The 17,182-nt window shown below is 40.1% G+C and overlaps 1 protein-coding gene and 1 long non-coding RNA gene across 2 annotated transcripts in view; one reads left to right on the plus strand and one right to left on the minus strand.

Moving 5' to 3' along the window:
- Positions 1-4,662: 4,662 nt before the first annotated feature.
- The window catches only part of LOC132830701 (beta-1,4 N-acetylgalactosaminyltransferase 2-like), a 43,410-nt gene continuing 30,890 nt past the window's right edge, over positions 4,663-17,182 (minus strand). The window contains exons 7-11 of the mRNA XM_060848516.1: positions 16,419-16,505; positions 16,126-16,313; positions 12,533-12,673; positions 10,874-11,099; positions 4,663-5,015 (exon numbers count right to left, since the gene is read on the minus strand). Coding sequence (XP_060704499.1) covers positions 4,804-5,015; positions 10,874-11,099; positions 12,533-12,673; positions 16,126-16,313; positions 16,419-16,505 — 854 coding nt within the window. The 3' untranslated portion in view covers positions 4,663-4,803. The remainder of the gene's footprint in view (positions 5,016-10,873; positions 11,100-12,532; positions 12,674-16,125; positions 16,314-16,418; positions 16,506-17,182) is intronic.
- LOC132830702 (uncharacterized) overlaps positions 9,420-17,182 on the plus strand; it is a 44,034-nt gene continuing 36,271 nt past the window's right edge. The window contains exon 1 of the long non-coding RNA XR_009646438.1: positions 9,420-9,534. This is a non-coding gene — a long non-coding RNA (uncharacterized LOC132830702). The remainder of the gene's footprint in view (positions 9,535-17,182) is intronic.

Genomic DNA, 17,182 nt, shown 5'->3' on the forward strand with positions numbered 1-17,182 from the left:
ATGGGCTCAAAGGTAGAAGGCATAGGGTGTGGCAGAGAGTTGTTTTTCAGACTGGAGGCTGTGACCACCAATGTGCCACAAGGATCGGTGCTAGGTCCACTGCTTTTTGTCATTTGTATAAATGATTTTGATGTGAACATAGGAGGTTTGGTTGGTAGGTTTGCAGATGACACCAAAATTAGAGGTGTAGTAGGCAGTAAAAAATGTTGCCTCAGAGTACAATGGGATCTTAATCAGATGGTCCAACAGGCTGAGAAGTGGCAGAGAGGGTTTAATTTAGATAAATGTCAGGTGTCACATTTTGGAAACGCAAATCAGGGCAGGACTTATAGACTTAATGGTAAAATCCTGCACAGTGTTGCTGTACAAAGAGACCTTGGAGTTCAGGTTCATAACTTCCTGAAAGCAGAGTCAAAGGTGGATAGAACAGTAAAGAAGGTATTTAGTACACTTGCCTTAATTAATCAGAACATTGAGTATAGGAGTTGGGAGGTCATGTCACGAATGTACAGGATATTGGTTAGGCCACTTCTGTGGACCAATTCTGTGCAATTCTGATCTCCCTGCTATAGGAAGGATGTTGTGAAACTTGAAAGGGTTGAGAAAAGATTTCCAAGGATGTTGTCAGCGTTCGAGGGTTTGAGCAATAGGGAGTATGGTGCAGCTATTTTCTCTGGAGCATCAGAGTCTGAGGGTTGACCTTATATAGAGTTTTATAAAATTATGAGGGACATGGATAGGGTGAGTAGTTGATGCATTTTCCTCTGAATGAAAAAATTAGAGAGCATAGATTTAAGATGAGAGGGGAAAGATTTAAATGGGACCTGAAGGACAATATTTTCATGCAGAAGATGGCACATGTATGGAATGACTTGCCAGAGGAAATGGCGGAGGATAGTACAATTAGAATATTTAAAAGGCACTTGGATGCTTACACGAACAGGAAGGGTTTAGAATGATGTGCACCAAATGCTGGAAAATGGGGCTAGAGTTATTTGCGATACCTGGTCGGCGTGGATGATTTGGACCAAAGGGTCTGTTTCTGTGCTGTACATCTCTATGACTCTATGACTAAGAGTGTAAAAAGTGCAGAGAGTTGTGAAAAGAAAATAAGGAAAGTGAAGAGGTGACTTGCCAAAACAGTGATAAGTAAAATAAAGGAAAGTTCAAATATATTTCATAAGTAAATTAAGGACAAAAGATAACCAAGCAAAGAGCAATCACGAATGAGCAAATTAGTTAATGAGACACTAACAATCAGGAGATACTGAGGACTGCAGATCCTGGACAATCAGAGTCAATAAGGTATGGCACTTGAAAAAGCACAGTGGGTCAGGCAGCAACCAAGGAGCAGGAGAGTCAACGGCACGGTGGCACAGTGGTTCGTACTGCTGCCTCACAGTGCCAGAGATCCAGGTTCAATTCCCGCCTCAGGTGACTGACTGTGTGGAGTTTGCACATTCTCCCCGTGTCTGCGTGGGTTTCCTCCGGTGCTCAGGTTTCCTCCCACAGTCCAAAGATGTACGGGTCAGGTGAATTGGCCAAGCTAAATTGCCCGTAGTGTTAGGTAAGGGGTAAATGTGGGGGTATGGGTGGGTTGTGCTTTGGCGGGTCGGTGTGGACTTGTTGGGCCGAAGGGCCTGTTTCCACACTGTAAGTAACCTAATCTAATCTAATTTCATAAGACCATAAGACATAGGAGTGTAAGTAAGGCCATTCAATCATGGCTGATGGGCATTTCAACTCCACTTACCTGCATTCTCCCCGTAGCCCTTAATTCCTCGTGACATCAAGAATCTATCAATCTCTGCCTTGAAGACATTTAGCGTCCCGGCCTCCACTGCACTCTGCAGCAATGAATTCCACAGGCCCACCACTCTCTGGCTGAAGAAATGTCTCTGCATTTCCATTCTGAATTGACCCCCTCTAATTTTAAGGCTGTGTCCACGGGTCCTAGTCTCCTCGCTAATGGAAAAGATTTCCTTGCATCCACCCATTTCCAGCAGGACCCTTCATGATCTGCTGTGCTTTTTCCTGCACCACACAATCAGAAAGTTTGCAAATGATATGAAAATTGTCATATGGTAAACAATGAAGAAGAAAGCCTTAGACTACAGGGCAGTAAGGTAGGCAGAAAGGTGACAAATGGAATTAAATCCAGGAAAGTGTGAGGCGATATATTTTGGGTGGACTGAAAAGACAAGGCAGTACACAATGAATGGTAGGACTCTTGGAAGTACAAAGGATCAGAGGGACCTTGATGTGCATGTCCATAGATCCCTAAAGGTAACAGGTCAGTGGATAAGGTGATTAAGGCATATGGAATACTTGCTTTTACTAGTCAAGCCATTGCATACCAAAACAGGGAGGTTAAGATGAGCTGTAGAAAACATTAATTAGGCTACAGCGAGAGCACTGTATTTTGCTTTGGTTGCCACACTACAAGGAGGAAGTGACTCCTCCCCACCCTCTGTGGAGTAGATTCCCCAAGAGATTCCCTGAACTGGAATGATTTAGCATTGAACAGTGAGTAAATAGGCTGGAGTTGTTTTCCTTAGAGCAGAGAAGGCTGAGGAGAATCTTTATTAAGGCGAGCAGCACAGATAGGATTGATAAGAATAAAATTGCCCCTTATGAAAAGGCTTTAATATCCAGTGCACATAGTATTAAGATAGAGGACAAGAGGTTTAGAAGGTATTCTTTTTCTTACCCATAAAGTCATGGGTACGTGGAACTTACTGCCTGAAAGGGTAGTAGAGGTGGGAGCAATTACAATATTGAAGAAATATTTTGATAAGCACTTGAAGTGCCATTGCTTACAAGGCTACAAGCCAAGTGTTGAAAAGTGCGTCAGGAGTAGGTAGGTGCTTGGTGACTGATATGGACATGATGGGCTGAAGAGCCTCTTTCCATGCTGTAAAACACAGACTCTATGACACTTGAATGCTCATTAATATTGACTGCTGTCAATCAGGGAGATAGTTTTTGTTACTTTGATAAAATGTGTTGCTGCGACATCTTATGACTGTTCAAATAAAGATCAAAATGAATATAAACATGTAGATAATTATATTCATTCAAATCACAACATGTATTTGCATTGATCATGAAGATACTTTATTTGTAATAATAGATTTTCAACATTTTAATTTAGTATTGCACAGATTCAAATTTCACAACATCCATTTTATAAAGAGTAGGAAATTGAGAAAGCAAAATTAATGATAAAAATAATTTGCATCTTTAGGAGAGACATTCCAAAGTGCTTCAAAGAACCACAATCAGGTATAATTAATCATCTTCAATTTTTAGCAACATATACAATAAAAGGCCCCAGGCACTTCATATGAACTTCAACAAAATGTAAAGTCAGGCAAAATGACTTTAAGGAATGATTTAGAGAGAAATATCAGAGTGTATGCTAGGGGAGTTGAAGGCATATTTGCCAGCATGATACAATAGATGTGAAGTTTCCCAAGAGGTCAGACTTGGAAGAAATCAGAATTTGTGGAAGATTGTCAAGATTGAGGAGTTACAAGAGATACGAAAAGCAGAGAGTATGGATTGATTTTAAAGCTGAGGATTGTAAAGTTAAGGCATTAATGTACAAGGTACCAATGTAGATTAGTGGGCAATAAATGATGTATAAATGGGACATGGGCATGTGTCAAAATATGGCCAAGAGAACTTTGAACGAGTTCACATTAATGGAAGGTAGCACCAAGGAAGGCCGTCAGATGAGTATTTGAATAGTTGAGTAGTTGGAGGTGAGCAAACATGCGGAAAGAAACCATCCCTAAGAGGGTCCAGGGCGCATCATCTCTCTTGGCAAAAGAAAGCACCCCACACCCCTCCTCCAACGGGCCATCGCCTCCAGCTTCTCTGTGGTCACAATATGCAACTATCAAAGGTCACCTACATTTGGCTTCAGGTGACTATCTTCTCTACTGTAGACCATCTACAGATCGACTCCTGGCTGCTTACTCTATATGGAGAAAGTGAGGTCTGCATATGCTGGAGATCAGAGCTGAAAATGTGTTGCTGGAAAAGCACAGCCGATCAGTCAGCATCCAAGGAACAGGAGATTCGACGTTTCGGGCTTATGCCCGAAACGTCGAATCTCCTGTTCCTTGGATGCTGCCTGACCTGCTGCGCTTTTCCAGCAACATATTTTCAGCGCTGCTTACTCTATATGTCCAACCTTCAAAAAGGTTCTGGGTATGGGTGAGGGTTTCGGGAGCTGACGAAATAGTTGAGAGGAAGTAGGTGGTCTTGATAATTGACATCATATGTGGTCAAAGCTCAGGATACCAAAATAGGATACCAAGATCTCTTTGGTTGAAACTACTGGGGAGGAGGCAGAATTTATAGCGATCATTTCTATTTGTGATGGGAAGCAAGAAAGTAGCCTCAGTCTTCCTGATGTTTACTAAATGGACTGCAGCAGTGCAAGAGGGTGGATTGTCAACACCTTTTCAAAGGCAGCAGTGATGGTCAACATTTACTGGTCTTTCTAGTGATGCTCACATTCCATGAAAGAAAAAGAAGAAATGTTGAATTGCCGAAATGTTCACTGTATCCAGGAGTGGTTATTAAAGAAGCAGCCCAATAACATCAAGGGAGTGGAGAGGCTGAAGGAGATAATGATGAGATAGAGCTCGTGGAATGGTCCGTCAAGATTATGGGTCTAGATTAGAGTGGTGCTGGAAAAGCACAACAGTTCAGGCAACATCCGAGGAGCAGGAAAATCAATGTTTTGGGCAAAAGCCCTTCATCAGGAATAGAAATGTACAATCTTACCCATTAAATCTTGGTGTAACATTTTAAATGGTTTTTGAAATAGTGCAGTGCAAGTTTGAAATCTGTGTCATGCCTCGAGGGCCGTCGAAACCTTGCATATTTTTGTTCAACTGCTTTCTGTGTGTCATTTTTTGGACTCTGGTGCGTTTGATGTCCAACAATGACATCATTGCACGATCCCACGAGCAATCTGCCAAGTCCGTCAATGAAAAACTCTAGGAAAGATTTCAAATTCAGTTCTACTTGTGAAAACATTAGGCTGGAAAGGTCAAGCATAATAATAGAATAGCATAGAATGAAAAAAGGTTATTTCATGTAACAAGCCCAATTCTTTCACATACCGAACAAACATCCACACATTACACTATCTTCTCCATCCACTAAATGTTCCATGGGAAAGTTGTGCTTAGTATATCCCAATCCTCAAAACAGAACCCAAACCAAGTTCATTGATTTTGTTTGGCTTTGATCCACAAGACCTTCTGCATTCTGAGATTCAATCAGGGGCTGATATGCCCCTCACCTCTATTTTCCTGCCTTCTCTCCATATCCCTCAATCCATTACCAAGTAAAATTCTGTCTCACTCTTCCTTAAATTTACTCATTGTCCCAGTATCCAAAACTCTTTGGGAGAAGTAGTTTCTGCTCAACTCTGTTTTAAATTTTCTACCCCTTACCCTAATACTATGACTTCTCATCCAAATATTTGAATACCTCCCCTCATTCTTCTAAATTCCAGAGAGTGTAGGCTTAAACTGTTCAATCTCTCTTCATCTGGCAAACTCATCATCTCTGGGGTCAATCTAGTGAACCTCATCTGAACTGCCTTCAATGCCACTACATCTTGCCTCAAATAAGGGGATCAAAACTGTGCACAATACTCCAGGTGCAGTCTCGCCAATACCTTGTACAGTTGCAACAATACTTCCTTACCTTTATATTCTATTCCTGAGGTTATAAAAGCTAATATTTTATTCACTTTCTTTATGAACGGCTGTACCCACTTGCTAGCTTTCTGTGACTCATGAACCAATTCACCTAGATCCCTCTGCACCAGTGCATCCCGAAGTCTCTCCCCATTAAGATAATAGGTCGCTTTCCCAGTTTTTTGACCCAAATGCATAACCTTGTACTTATCCACATTCAATCCATCTACCACAGTTTGGTCCACTCACCTAAACTATCAATGTCTATTTGTAAGGTTATTTCTTCATTGCAATTTACCATTCCACGTATTTTTTGTGTCACCTGTAAATTTGGCTAAAGAGCCTTCCTCCCTGTATCCAAGTCGTTAATGCAGATTGTAAATGGCTGGGCTCCAAGAATGGAACCCTATGGCATCTCACTAGTTACAGCTTGCCATCCAGGGAAAAAAAAACACTTGTTCAGACTCTCTGTCTTCTGCCCATCAGCCATTCATCTATCCAGGCTAATCCCATATGATCCAACCTTGTGGCACCTTATCAAACGCAGTCCAAATGTCCAGATAAATTACATCTACAGCATCCCCGTTATCCACTTTGCTTGTTACTTCTTCAAAGAGCTCTAGCGAATTAGTCAAACATTAGTCATGCCTTTCAAAAAACCATGCTGACTCTGATGGATAGCATTTTGACTTTCCAAATATCCTAATATTGCTTCTTTGATAGTTGACTCAGACACATTTCTAACAGCATATGTAAAACTAACTGGTCTGTAATTTCTCACATTTTGCCTCTCTTGCTTTTTGAATAAGGGCATTATATTAACCATTTTACAATCCACTGGGATCTTTCCTGTGTCCAGAGAATTTTGGAATATTTTAACCAATGGTTATCTCTGCTGCCACTTCCTTTAATACCCTCGGATGTAGGCCATCAGGCCTGGGAGAATTGTCTGTCTTCAATCCTCATAGTTTACTTCATACCTTTTCCCTATCGATGGTGATTGTTCTAAGTTCTTTCTATTATCTCCAACTTGCCCATTCTAACAGGCATGGTACTATTGTACCCCACGATGAAAACTGAGGCAAAGTATTGATTCAGGATCTCTGCCAGCTCCCCTCTTTTAACTCATTGGTTTCATCTTCCAAGGAATCAGCATTCACATTAATGGCTCTCTTTCCTTTCTTATATCAATAGAAGCTGTTACTATCCTTTTTGATATTTTGTATTTGTTTTCTTTCAAAATTTAGCTTAGCTCTTTTTATTAATTTTTCAGTATCCTTTATATCTGAAAGTTTCCCAATCTTCCACTAGTCTTTGCAATATAGTATACTTTACTTTTTGACTTTATATTGTCCTTGACCTTCTTGTTTAGCCATGGATGTTTTTACTCCCTGCCCTTTTTCACTTCGATATACTTTACTTGTGAGGAATTGAGTAGCTCTTTAAACACCTGCCACTGCTCATCTGCTGTCTTACCATTTAGCCTTCCTGCCTAATCTCCTCAGGCCAAATCTGTCCTCATGCCTATATCATTTCCTTTGTTTAATTTTAGAACACTACTGGGGGACTCCACTTTCTCACCCTCAAAATGGATTTTGAATTCTATCATACTATGGTCATTACTCCCTAGAGGATCCTTAACTATGATGTCATCAATTAATCTCTCCTCATTACACAATACCAAATCCAGAATAGCCTGCTCCCTGGTTGGTTTTACAACATACTGTTCAAATAAACAATCTTTAATGGACTCTGCCTCCATGCTACCCGTGCCAATTTCATTCTTCCAATCTATGTGCATGTTCAAATCATCCATGATTCTTGCTGAACCTTTCTTGCAAGCCTCTAATATTTCCTGGTTTATACTGTGCTCTACTGCAGAACCACTGTTTGGGGACTTTTAGATTAATGTGTTGCTGGAAAAGCGCAGCAGGTCAGGCAGCATCCAAAGAGCAGGAGAATCAACGTTTCAGGCATGAGCCCTTCTTTAGGAAAGCCCTGAAACGTCGATTCTCCTGCTGATTCCTGAAAAAGGGCTCATGCCCGAAACGTCGATTCTCCTGCTCTTTGGATGCTGCCTAACCTGCTGCGCTTTTCCAGCAACACATTTTTCAGCTCTGATCTCCAGCATCTGCAGTCCTCACTTTCTCCTAGGAGACTTTTAGATTAATCCTACTGCTATTTCTAATTTCTACCCAGACTGATTACATATCTTGATCTCCTGTGCTTATATCATTTCTATTACAGCATGATCCCTTCCTTCACCAGCAAGGCTACCCCCACCTCCCTTCCTTTCCGAAATGCTGAGTACCCCTGGATATTTAATTCCCAGACCTGGTCTCCTTGTATCAGTAATTATTAGCAAATCGTACTCTTTTGTTTATATTATTTCATTAATTTTGTTGTGAATGTTTCATTCATTTACATACAAAGCTTTTAAATTTGTTCCACTGTTAAATTTCTCTACTTCTTTATAATTCCTTGGTGCATAAAAATATTCACCTGTTCTATCCCTCACCTTTATTGTCTGGTAACCATGCGCCACATTGCTAACCTGCACTCTTATCTGCTCCTTTAAATTGGGCTTTCTAATTTCCCCAATAATTGAATGCACATACCCTTCCTCCTCCTCCCCACCCCCCTCCACCACACACACACACACACACACACACACACACACACACACACACACACACACACACACACACACACACACAGTTTAAAGTCCTATCCACAGCCTTTCTTGCTGGATTCTATTCAAATAGGGATTATTGGTACTCAGCTATTTCATTCCACTTCACTGCAAACAATTAAGTTGGCAATTTATTAAGGGAACTGTTTTCATTACAAAATAAGACAGGGAATTCCAGATCATAACACTTCACCCTTACAAAAAAATCTCCTCATCTCCGTGTGGTTGTTGTCATCTAACAGAATATAGGATATTATGTTGAGGTTGTACAGGATGCTGGTCTAGAGCACTGTGTCCAGTTCCAGTTGCCCTATTACAGGAGGATATTTTTAAGCGGAGATGGGTTTGGAAGAGATTTACCAGTATCTTGCTGGGAATGGAGGGTTTGATTTTATAAGGAGGGGCTGGATAGACTGGAACTTCTTTCATGGAAGCATAGGAGGTTTAGGGGTGCCCATTTAGAGGTGTATAAAACCATGAAGGGTATAGATAAGGTGAATGGTAGGTGTCATCTCTCTAAGGTGGGGATTTCAAGACTGGGGGCATATTTTTAAAGTGACAGGAGAAAGATTTAAAAAGGACATTAGGGTCAATTTCTTTTACAGGGAGGGTAGTTTGTGTGTGGAATGAACTTCCAGAGGAAGCAGTGGATGCGTGTTTAAGGTAAGTACATGAATAAGAAAGGGTTGGAGAGATATCTGGTTGGATTGAATGGTCTGTGCAGTGCTGTATGACTCTATGACTCTGTAACAGGTTGTGCCTTCGTAGCTAATATGTTATGGAGATTATGCATCATCATGGGAGTGACATTATATCAGATGATTTTGTCTGTTGTAGAATCTCCTGGCTATAGATGATAGTGAGATGCCTCTTAATAAGGTTACACTTTTCTTTACTGCAGCAGATTCTAAATATTCCATATTAACACGGAGAGAGCATATATAATGTCTGGTGGCAGCAAGTAGAAAAGCAAATAATGCATATTCTCCGTCATTGCCAGACATCTGCAAACAGGTCACAGATTTTACCAGGCAGAAAGAGGAACTGAACTGGCACTGAAGCTTTCCCAGATACTGAACCACATTGGGCCTCACAGAGAAGCTAAACAATGAGCAGGTTAGTCCACTATTGTACTTGATTTGCATCTGTGTTAACAATATCTTTGTCGGATGGGGATTGATAAAGAATGTCAGTGAATGGGAAAATGTTAGAGACCATTTCATAAGGAAGAAATAACACGACAGTTTGAAAATCTGAATGCTTCTGAACTTTCTGAGCTTTTCCAGAAGGGATTTGTCCACATGACCACCTCACCAAGATACCTTCTGAATTCAGGCCTCTCACTTAACCATTAGGTTAAAATCACCACCAGATATTCTCCCTCAATGAGAGAGTGAGCCTATGGTGACTCATCCTTTACTAAATTTATAATCTGGAATTTCAGATCAATGTGAAACAACAATGTAAAACTAACCACTAGACATTACTGCTATGGTAAAATATACAAAATATCAATAGTTGTAAAGATTCCTAAGCTATCTAAATAAACCATTCATGTGCAGAACAAGACAATATTAAGTTTCTGTATTCAGATTGGCAACTTTCATTTTGGTTTCATTTTGAATTTTCCTTTTTGATGCATCATTTACAGTTAAATCAAATCTAATATTTTGTCAAAGCAGACAGATTTTCTGAAAATATGGATTGAACTTTCTGTTCGGGATTGGGATCAGCTCTGGGTCAGAGTTCTGCAATGCACTGGAATGGCATAATTTTTGCATGCTTTATTAATTGATAACTGGAGGTGTTTTCACAGTCTTAGTAAGGACAGTTGCTGATATTGAAGGGCCAATAGGTAGGACTCTAGCAGTGATAGAGTGCAGGTGATCTTTCAGTTGTTTAAAATGTGTGGAAGTAAAAATTCCTGAGGCTGATGGATCACTTTTGCCAAGGGGAACCCTTTTGAGGGTGGGATGAACTGCAGCTCTGGTCATTCTTCATCGTTGGTAGTGATAGTGTGTGGAGGAGACTTGGGATTAAAGCAATCTGGAAGGTTAGACCTTGGCTTGTCACTGGCTGGCTGCTCCCTTCCTCTGGCCCTGTTTTGGCCACTGTTCGGTCAATGTGCTAACTGGAAATTTTCAGTCAGATCAGGAGAGGAGTTTTAATTGGTTCACTTCCATTGTAGATATAATGTGGCCTCCTGGAAAATCTCCAAGACTTTTGACTATGCCGAGAATGAGCAGGGCAGCTGGTGGAAGGATGTTTTGTGCCCACAATCCTTGGATCCCACCTCATTTTGTCACAAAACCCCTGACCCATGTTCATCATACATTTTGACTCCCTAAGGTTGTTACTGAAACATGAAAACAAACAAATCAGAATAAAACTTGATTATCACCAAATCTAGTGGGGGTAGTGATGGAGGAGCAGCACAACTGAATGGTTCACTTACCTGAATGAGCTACCCTGGCTAATCGAGGGTCAAATCCAACATTCAATATCTTGGATGTCCTGGCCAGAAAGAAATTGACCACACCACTGGTTATCACACAGTTTGGAAACCCATTCAAGGGATGAAAGCCCCCAGCCTTTGAGAACAAGCATTCTCCATCATCAGGATTTCCATATTCATACCACAGCCTAAAGTGGAAACGATTACCGTTTACTGAGCCACCAACCTGTGAAGGTTATAATTCAAGTGATTAGAGATAAAATATGGTGTTTTTTTTTCTCAATGAAACACTTCCTCTATTATCACAAAGATCAATGTAAGTGCTTGCTCAACCTTTTTTCACTGTGAGCACATTTAAAGGATTTATAATTGTCATGGTCTCTTGCTGAAAACTGGAGATCCATAAAATGAGGTAGGATGGGGGATGCTCAGCCATTCCTGCCTCAAAGCATCTCAAAGTTACAGCTCACAAATCCATGTTTCCTCAGTCTCCACTTTGAGAAGGCTTGGTCTTGGTTTTCCTCTTTTGAATAGGTTTAAAGAAGCAGATACCTGTGTAGTATCCTCCCATCCTTCCCCACTTTCTCCCTCACTTCCTTGTTTCCTTCTTCCTTTCCTTCTTTTCTTTCCATTGTTCCTCCCTTTCTTCTTCCTTCTGTCGCTCCTTTCCTTCTTTTCGTCCTCCACCCTCCTTTCCTTCTTTTTTCCGACTTCCCTCCCTTCCTACCTCTCTTTCTCTTTTCCAACTTCTTGCCCTCCACCCTCCTTCCCTTTCACTCTGCTTCCCTCACTTCCTACATTCCTTCTTCATTCCTTCCTCCCATTGTTCATCCCTTCCTCAAACATTGAGGTAAGAGCCTCCAAAAATAGGTTTCTGAAATGTCCTGCATTTTTTTCTGCAAATGACAAACTAGCAGCAGTTATGAAAGAACATCTTCAGCACGAAGTTGTAACTGAGTTCAGTCCTGGTGGTGACTGGGGGTTGGGAGAGGTGCAAGTTCAGAGTGTCTGATTTTGAGGTAGAGTGATGGCGGTCAGGATGTTAGGCTGAAAAGTAAAATCCCTTTTCCTTGTTGACCAAAATCAACACAATAAAGGCATGTTCCTTTTGTATTCAATATTTCCTGCCTCCTTTTAAGGAAATTCCTGGAAAAACAATGAATCTTAAAATGAAGGTACAAACACTCTTTAAAATAATGAAATAGCCAAGCTTGTCCTGAACAGAATTGATCACAGTCATTTCTCCCACATTTGCCAAAACTGGGAATGGCTGGATCCAAGATAAGTTGAGACCCCATTTCAGTTTTTCAGCTTTTTAATCTTTTAGCTGAATGAAACCTATCCTTTCTTTGAGTGCGAGATAAATGAAACATTGATAAAATTAATCTCAAGCTTTAATCTATGATTGACTCGGAGCTCTGGAGTGGAAATCATTTTTGTGACTAAACATGAAGAAAACATTGATCTCTATAATTTCAAAGAAGTGAGGGAGGCAGAGTGAAAGGAAAGGAGGGTGGGGGACTAAAAAAGGAAGGGAGTGACAGAAGGAAGAAGAAAAGGAGAAACAAAAGAAAGAAAAACACATGCTTCAAACTAAATTGTCATCAGGTTGAAATATTTCAGAAAACTCTTTCACTTTCCATCCAGTTCCATTCTTACCACGTCCAAGTTTGTGTTTTCTAATACTTCCAACAACTTTTCCACTTTTGTCTGTTTTGTGAATAAAAAATCTTCATCCACCCAAAGAAGGTATTTAGTTGTGACCTGAGAAGCTGCCAAGTTTCTTCCAGCAAACCATCCCTGTGCAGAATAAAATGGCAAGAGTTTCAGAATCAATAAATGAGGAGAATTTGCTTTCTTGAAATTGGAAGCCTTAACGCTACTCTTTTTGAGGGTTAATTTTTATTGATGTAAGAGCTCAGGATTTCCTTCAATAAAGCTGTATTACCTTTCTTTTATGTTCATCCTAGATTATCTCCTCATGTATCTTGCATACAGATTATGGTGGCTGCAATTGTTATGCCATTGATCTAACTACAAAGACATTGTATAAGGAGAAAACAGCAACAGCAAACATCAGCTGCAGTTGCGTAGCATCTGGAGATTGAGGCAGCAAGTGAAAATCCATCCAGAGGAGAACATTGAATCCCCACATATATTGGACTCGCCATCATTGTCCTTAGTTGTCAAAGAGTAAGGCTATTTTACACTGTCATCACTAAATTATGTCACCTGCTGGAGTAGGAATTAGGCTTAGAAGGAGTGGGCTACAATCTCAGCCCTGTGGCCATCCAGGTCACAGCTACCCTGAATCATTGTCAGCAATTCATTTCAATGACCAACTGGGGGCCTGTGTGGCAGTTGCCAATCCTCCACCCATAAAATGCATGTGGGGAGTAACTGATGCCAGTTTTCCATGAGTGCAGATTTTCATTTACTTCACCCATGAGGAAGAGAATCAAGCAGCTTGGGAAATGGGATTCTCCACAGTTTCAGTCTTCCCCAGGTTCAAGGTGTTATTGACTGAACCCACACTGGTTTGAGTGTGAACTATCGCTAACCTGCAGAGTTCACCTACCAAGAAAGCTGTCACGCAAATTATAATTGTCTCATGACATCTTTATGAAATCCGCAGACAAACTCAGGATGAAGATGCAATGCTGCTCATGCTTTGACCATGGCTATTTTGGAATAGACAAGAGACCTCCTTAAGATGAGACTGACGAAGTAGATAAAGTACTAAACAAAACCATCAGACAAAAAAAACACGTGAAGTTCCATTTCCAAATGCCTGTCAAACATTAAATTTGTATTTCCAAATCCACACAGCGTGCCCCTGCCCTGTCAACCCCGCAAAATTCCCTATCGCTGGATTCTTGTCCAACCCTGCAATGCAATGAGATCTTGGTGCATGTCAAATTCTGGACTGTTGCACAAACTCAGTTTTAATTGTACCATCATTGACAGCCATTTCCAAAACAGACTATAATCATTCTCTGTCTGGGTTGTTTTTTGAGTTGTTTATTCATCTTTCTAGTAAGTGATTTTTGTGTATCTTTCTGCCACATGATGATAGCTATGTTTGAGTAAGACTGGTTCAAGAACAGACAAGTCAAAGACAGTTTTCAGGCTTATTCTTTCAAGTAACACTGTTCACTGAAACTCATACTAAATGCTATCATAGATGATAATTTTATACCAGACTCAAAATTATATTAGGTAATCAATAATCTATCTTCTGTGACTGTTGATGACCACATGCTGTGTTTCTGTCAGTGAGTTATGCTCTGCCTTGTTTCACAAAGTCAAGAAGTGTGGCACTGGAAAAGCACAGCAGGTCAGGCAGCATCTGAGGAGAAGGAGAGTCATTATTTCAGATGTAAGCCCTCCATCAGGAATGTTGCCCAGACAGCTGTGGGAGTTGGTGGGTTTGAAATAGTTGCCTGTGTTGAGCCTGTCGCTGGAAATGGAGATGGAGAGGTCCAGGAAGGGGACTGAGGTGTCTGAGATGGCCGAGGTGAACCTGAGGTCAGGATGGAAGGTGTTCATGAAGTTGATGAACTGTTAAACCTCCACAAGCTCATGTCCCCTCCCCCCCCCTTATCCCAGATCCAACCCTCCACTGCCCTCTTGAACTGTCCTGCCTGTCCATCTTCCTTCCCACCTACCCGCTCCACCCTCCGCTCCGAACTATTACCATCACCACTCACCTTCATCTGCCTATCACCTTCCCAGCTACCTCCTCCCTACCCCTCCCTCTCCCATTTATCTCTCAGCCCCCTTGGAAAGTTTCTTCGTGATTTTTAGATTTTGTTTTTGAGACTTCAAATTTGAGATAGTGTTCTTTTGGATTAATTTGGTCAATGTTCACTTTGTTCAAAGCTCATGCTTGTTGCTATTGAAATATCCATTGTTTCTGGTAAATCGTTTTTTCTGTGATTACTACAAGTGCTTTCTCTTCTGCAAGTGAGACTGATGTTAGCATTCCCAGCCCATCCCCAATAAACAGTGACCCATTTGTGTTCCAGGGTGATGTGGAAAAAGATAAGCAATGGATAGAACAAGATTTATGAGTGAACACAGTTTAGGGTTTGGACATGAATGTATTTGTTCAGCAGATTTTGTAAAAGCATTTGATCAGGTTGACTGGATTAAATGCTAATCAATGCTGAAAGAAAATGGAGTAGATCACAGGGATTGGTAACTCATTTTAAAAAACTGTACAAGGGGCAAACATTATCAGTAAGAATAACCAATGAAGAGTAATAAATGTGTTGAATTGGAAAAGGGTTTTGAAAAAAAATGTTGCTGACACTGATTATATGTGTGTACAAATGCAAGTTGTTTTTGATGTTTCCATTTCCAGATTGGTTTTCATGGAAAGCAGTTCACATCTGAAGAATTTAGAGCTTGAGATTTAATGTGATAGAATGGGAAGGTGTTTTTGTTTTTAATTAACTGAACATCTCAGAATAAATACCTCTTCCAATTCCCTAAACATCATCTGTTGACTGGTTCAGTTCATGAACTGACCAATTGCTCCTGTTTTAGAGTTCCAGAAGGGGAAGTGGTACATCTCTCTGCAGTCTGAAGAAAGCCAATTTTATTTTCCCTCACCAGTCACTGTAAGCTGTTGCTTTTAACAACAAAGGCAGAGACTTTATAATTTGTGAGCCAGTTGCTCTGTGCCTCTTGCAAGGATGTGAAAGTACTTGGAGAAAAGAGATTGAAAAACAACAAATTCTGACAAATAAAATGATCATCTCAGCAAACCCTGTGAACAGGGGCCATTGACTTGCCTTCCCAGTTATTCCTTCTACCTAGAATGCAATATTTTTGTTTGTTTGAATGGGTATGCAGGGGGAGCTTTATAAGGGGGTTACAGTTACAACTAGTCAAGTTAGATGTCAATAGCTCATAGCTGTTTGCCTGTAGATAGAATCTATTGATTTGTAAGAAATAGTCATTCTTGTTAAGTATAGAATCCTGATCCGTTCTTCCTGTCAAACTGGGTTTAGAAAGGCAGGTAAATTGAGAATTTCACATACTGTTTTAAGATCTTTAACTTTTGTAATGACTCTGAGAGTATCAAGGCTCGATTTTCAGTATTCTGTACCTCATTAAGGTGTGACAGGCTAGAAATCAGCAATGGTGTCATATATAATATCAAATTGTTGAATTGTGCTTTCAAATCGAACTTCTGTTTCAAGTCTGTATAAAATATAAATTGAATACAGAAATCTTTATTTTACTTTTGCGAATGGCATGATGTATTGTTCAATGTGGGGTCCTTCAATTTTTTCAGGAACTTCACTGTCGTCTGCAATGATTATCGTCATGTTTGGGTAAAAGTTCCGAATGCTGTCTATCAAGATTCGAAGCTTATGATATCTTAAAAATGTCTTTGTTGTAATGGTTACCAAGGAATTGATGTCATTATCTGGAATAAGGGAAGACAATCCAAGTTAGTTAGAGAAACAAATTTTATTTGAAAATATTGATCAAATCTCTAATGTTTATGACCCAAATTTAAAACCAAGTTTACCTGGTCCAGGATCAAACAACCGTGGCATTGGGGGCTGCCTGATAATAATCGGGAATTCAGCAACATGTTCTTCAAACTGAAAAGACACTTTATGCAGAGAAAATATAAATAAAGTTCAAAACAGTAGATTTTCTGAATTGCAGATGTATAAAATATGAACTGATTGTAACAAACTTAGCAAAAGATATTTAAGAAACACAAAAAAACAGTCTATTCCAAATGAGATATCTTAAGCTTAAACCAATTACTAAAACTATTGTGCCAAAAGTTTGGTTATTCCATGACAGAATAGGTGGTTAACATCATAACCATTTACCTCTTGGTCTTTTCTGGGTTGTCAAATCAATGTTATTTTAGACATTTTGTTTCTGTTGATCCTCCCTTTGAATTCCTTTCACAAGATTAAGATTTTAGCTTCAATTTTACATTTGAGGTTGAGTACTCATCTGCAGGGAAATATCAAGTCTCTGCTTCATGTCTTTCCCAAAGCAACATCAATGGAAGTGACGTGTTTAGCATGCACACTAAATCCTCTCAATCGTTGATACAGTGTGTGGGAATAGCAATGGACTTCCAGTCCTGAGATAGTGACTTAAACGACTTAACTGTCTTCCAGTTTGAAAAGTACACTTTTACCTTCCTGATCTCTGCAGTCCTGTGTTCTCTGGATATTTCATTGACTGTGCAAACTGAAGTTTGGCATACACTAGTATTCACTGATGACACAAATCTTGATGTTTAGGTATTGCAGTAAATGCTATATC

Source organism: Hemiscyllium ocellatum, chromosome 32, assembly GCF_020745735.1.
Source record: "Hemiscyllium ocellatum isolate sHemOce1 chromosome 32, sHemOce1.pat.X.cur, whole genome shotgun sequence".
NCBI classification, from domain to species: Eukaryota; Metazoa; Chordata; class Chondrichthyes; order Orectolobiformes; family Hemiscylliidae; genus Hemiscyllium; species Hemiscyllium ocellatum.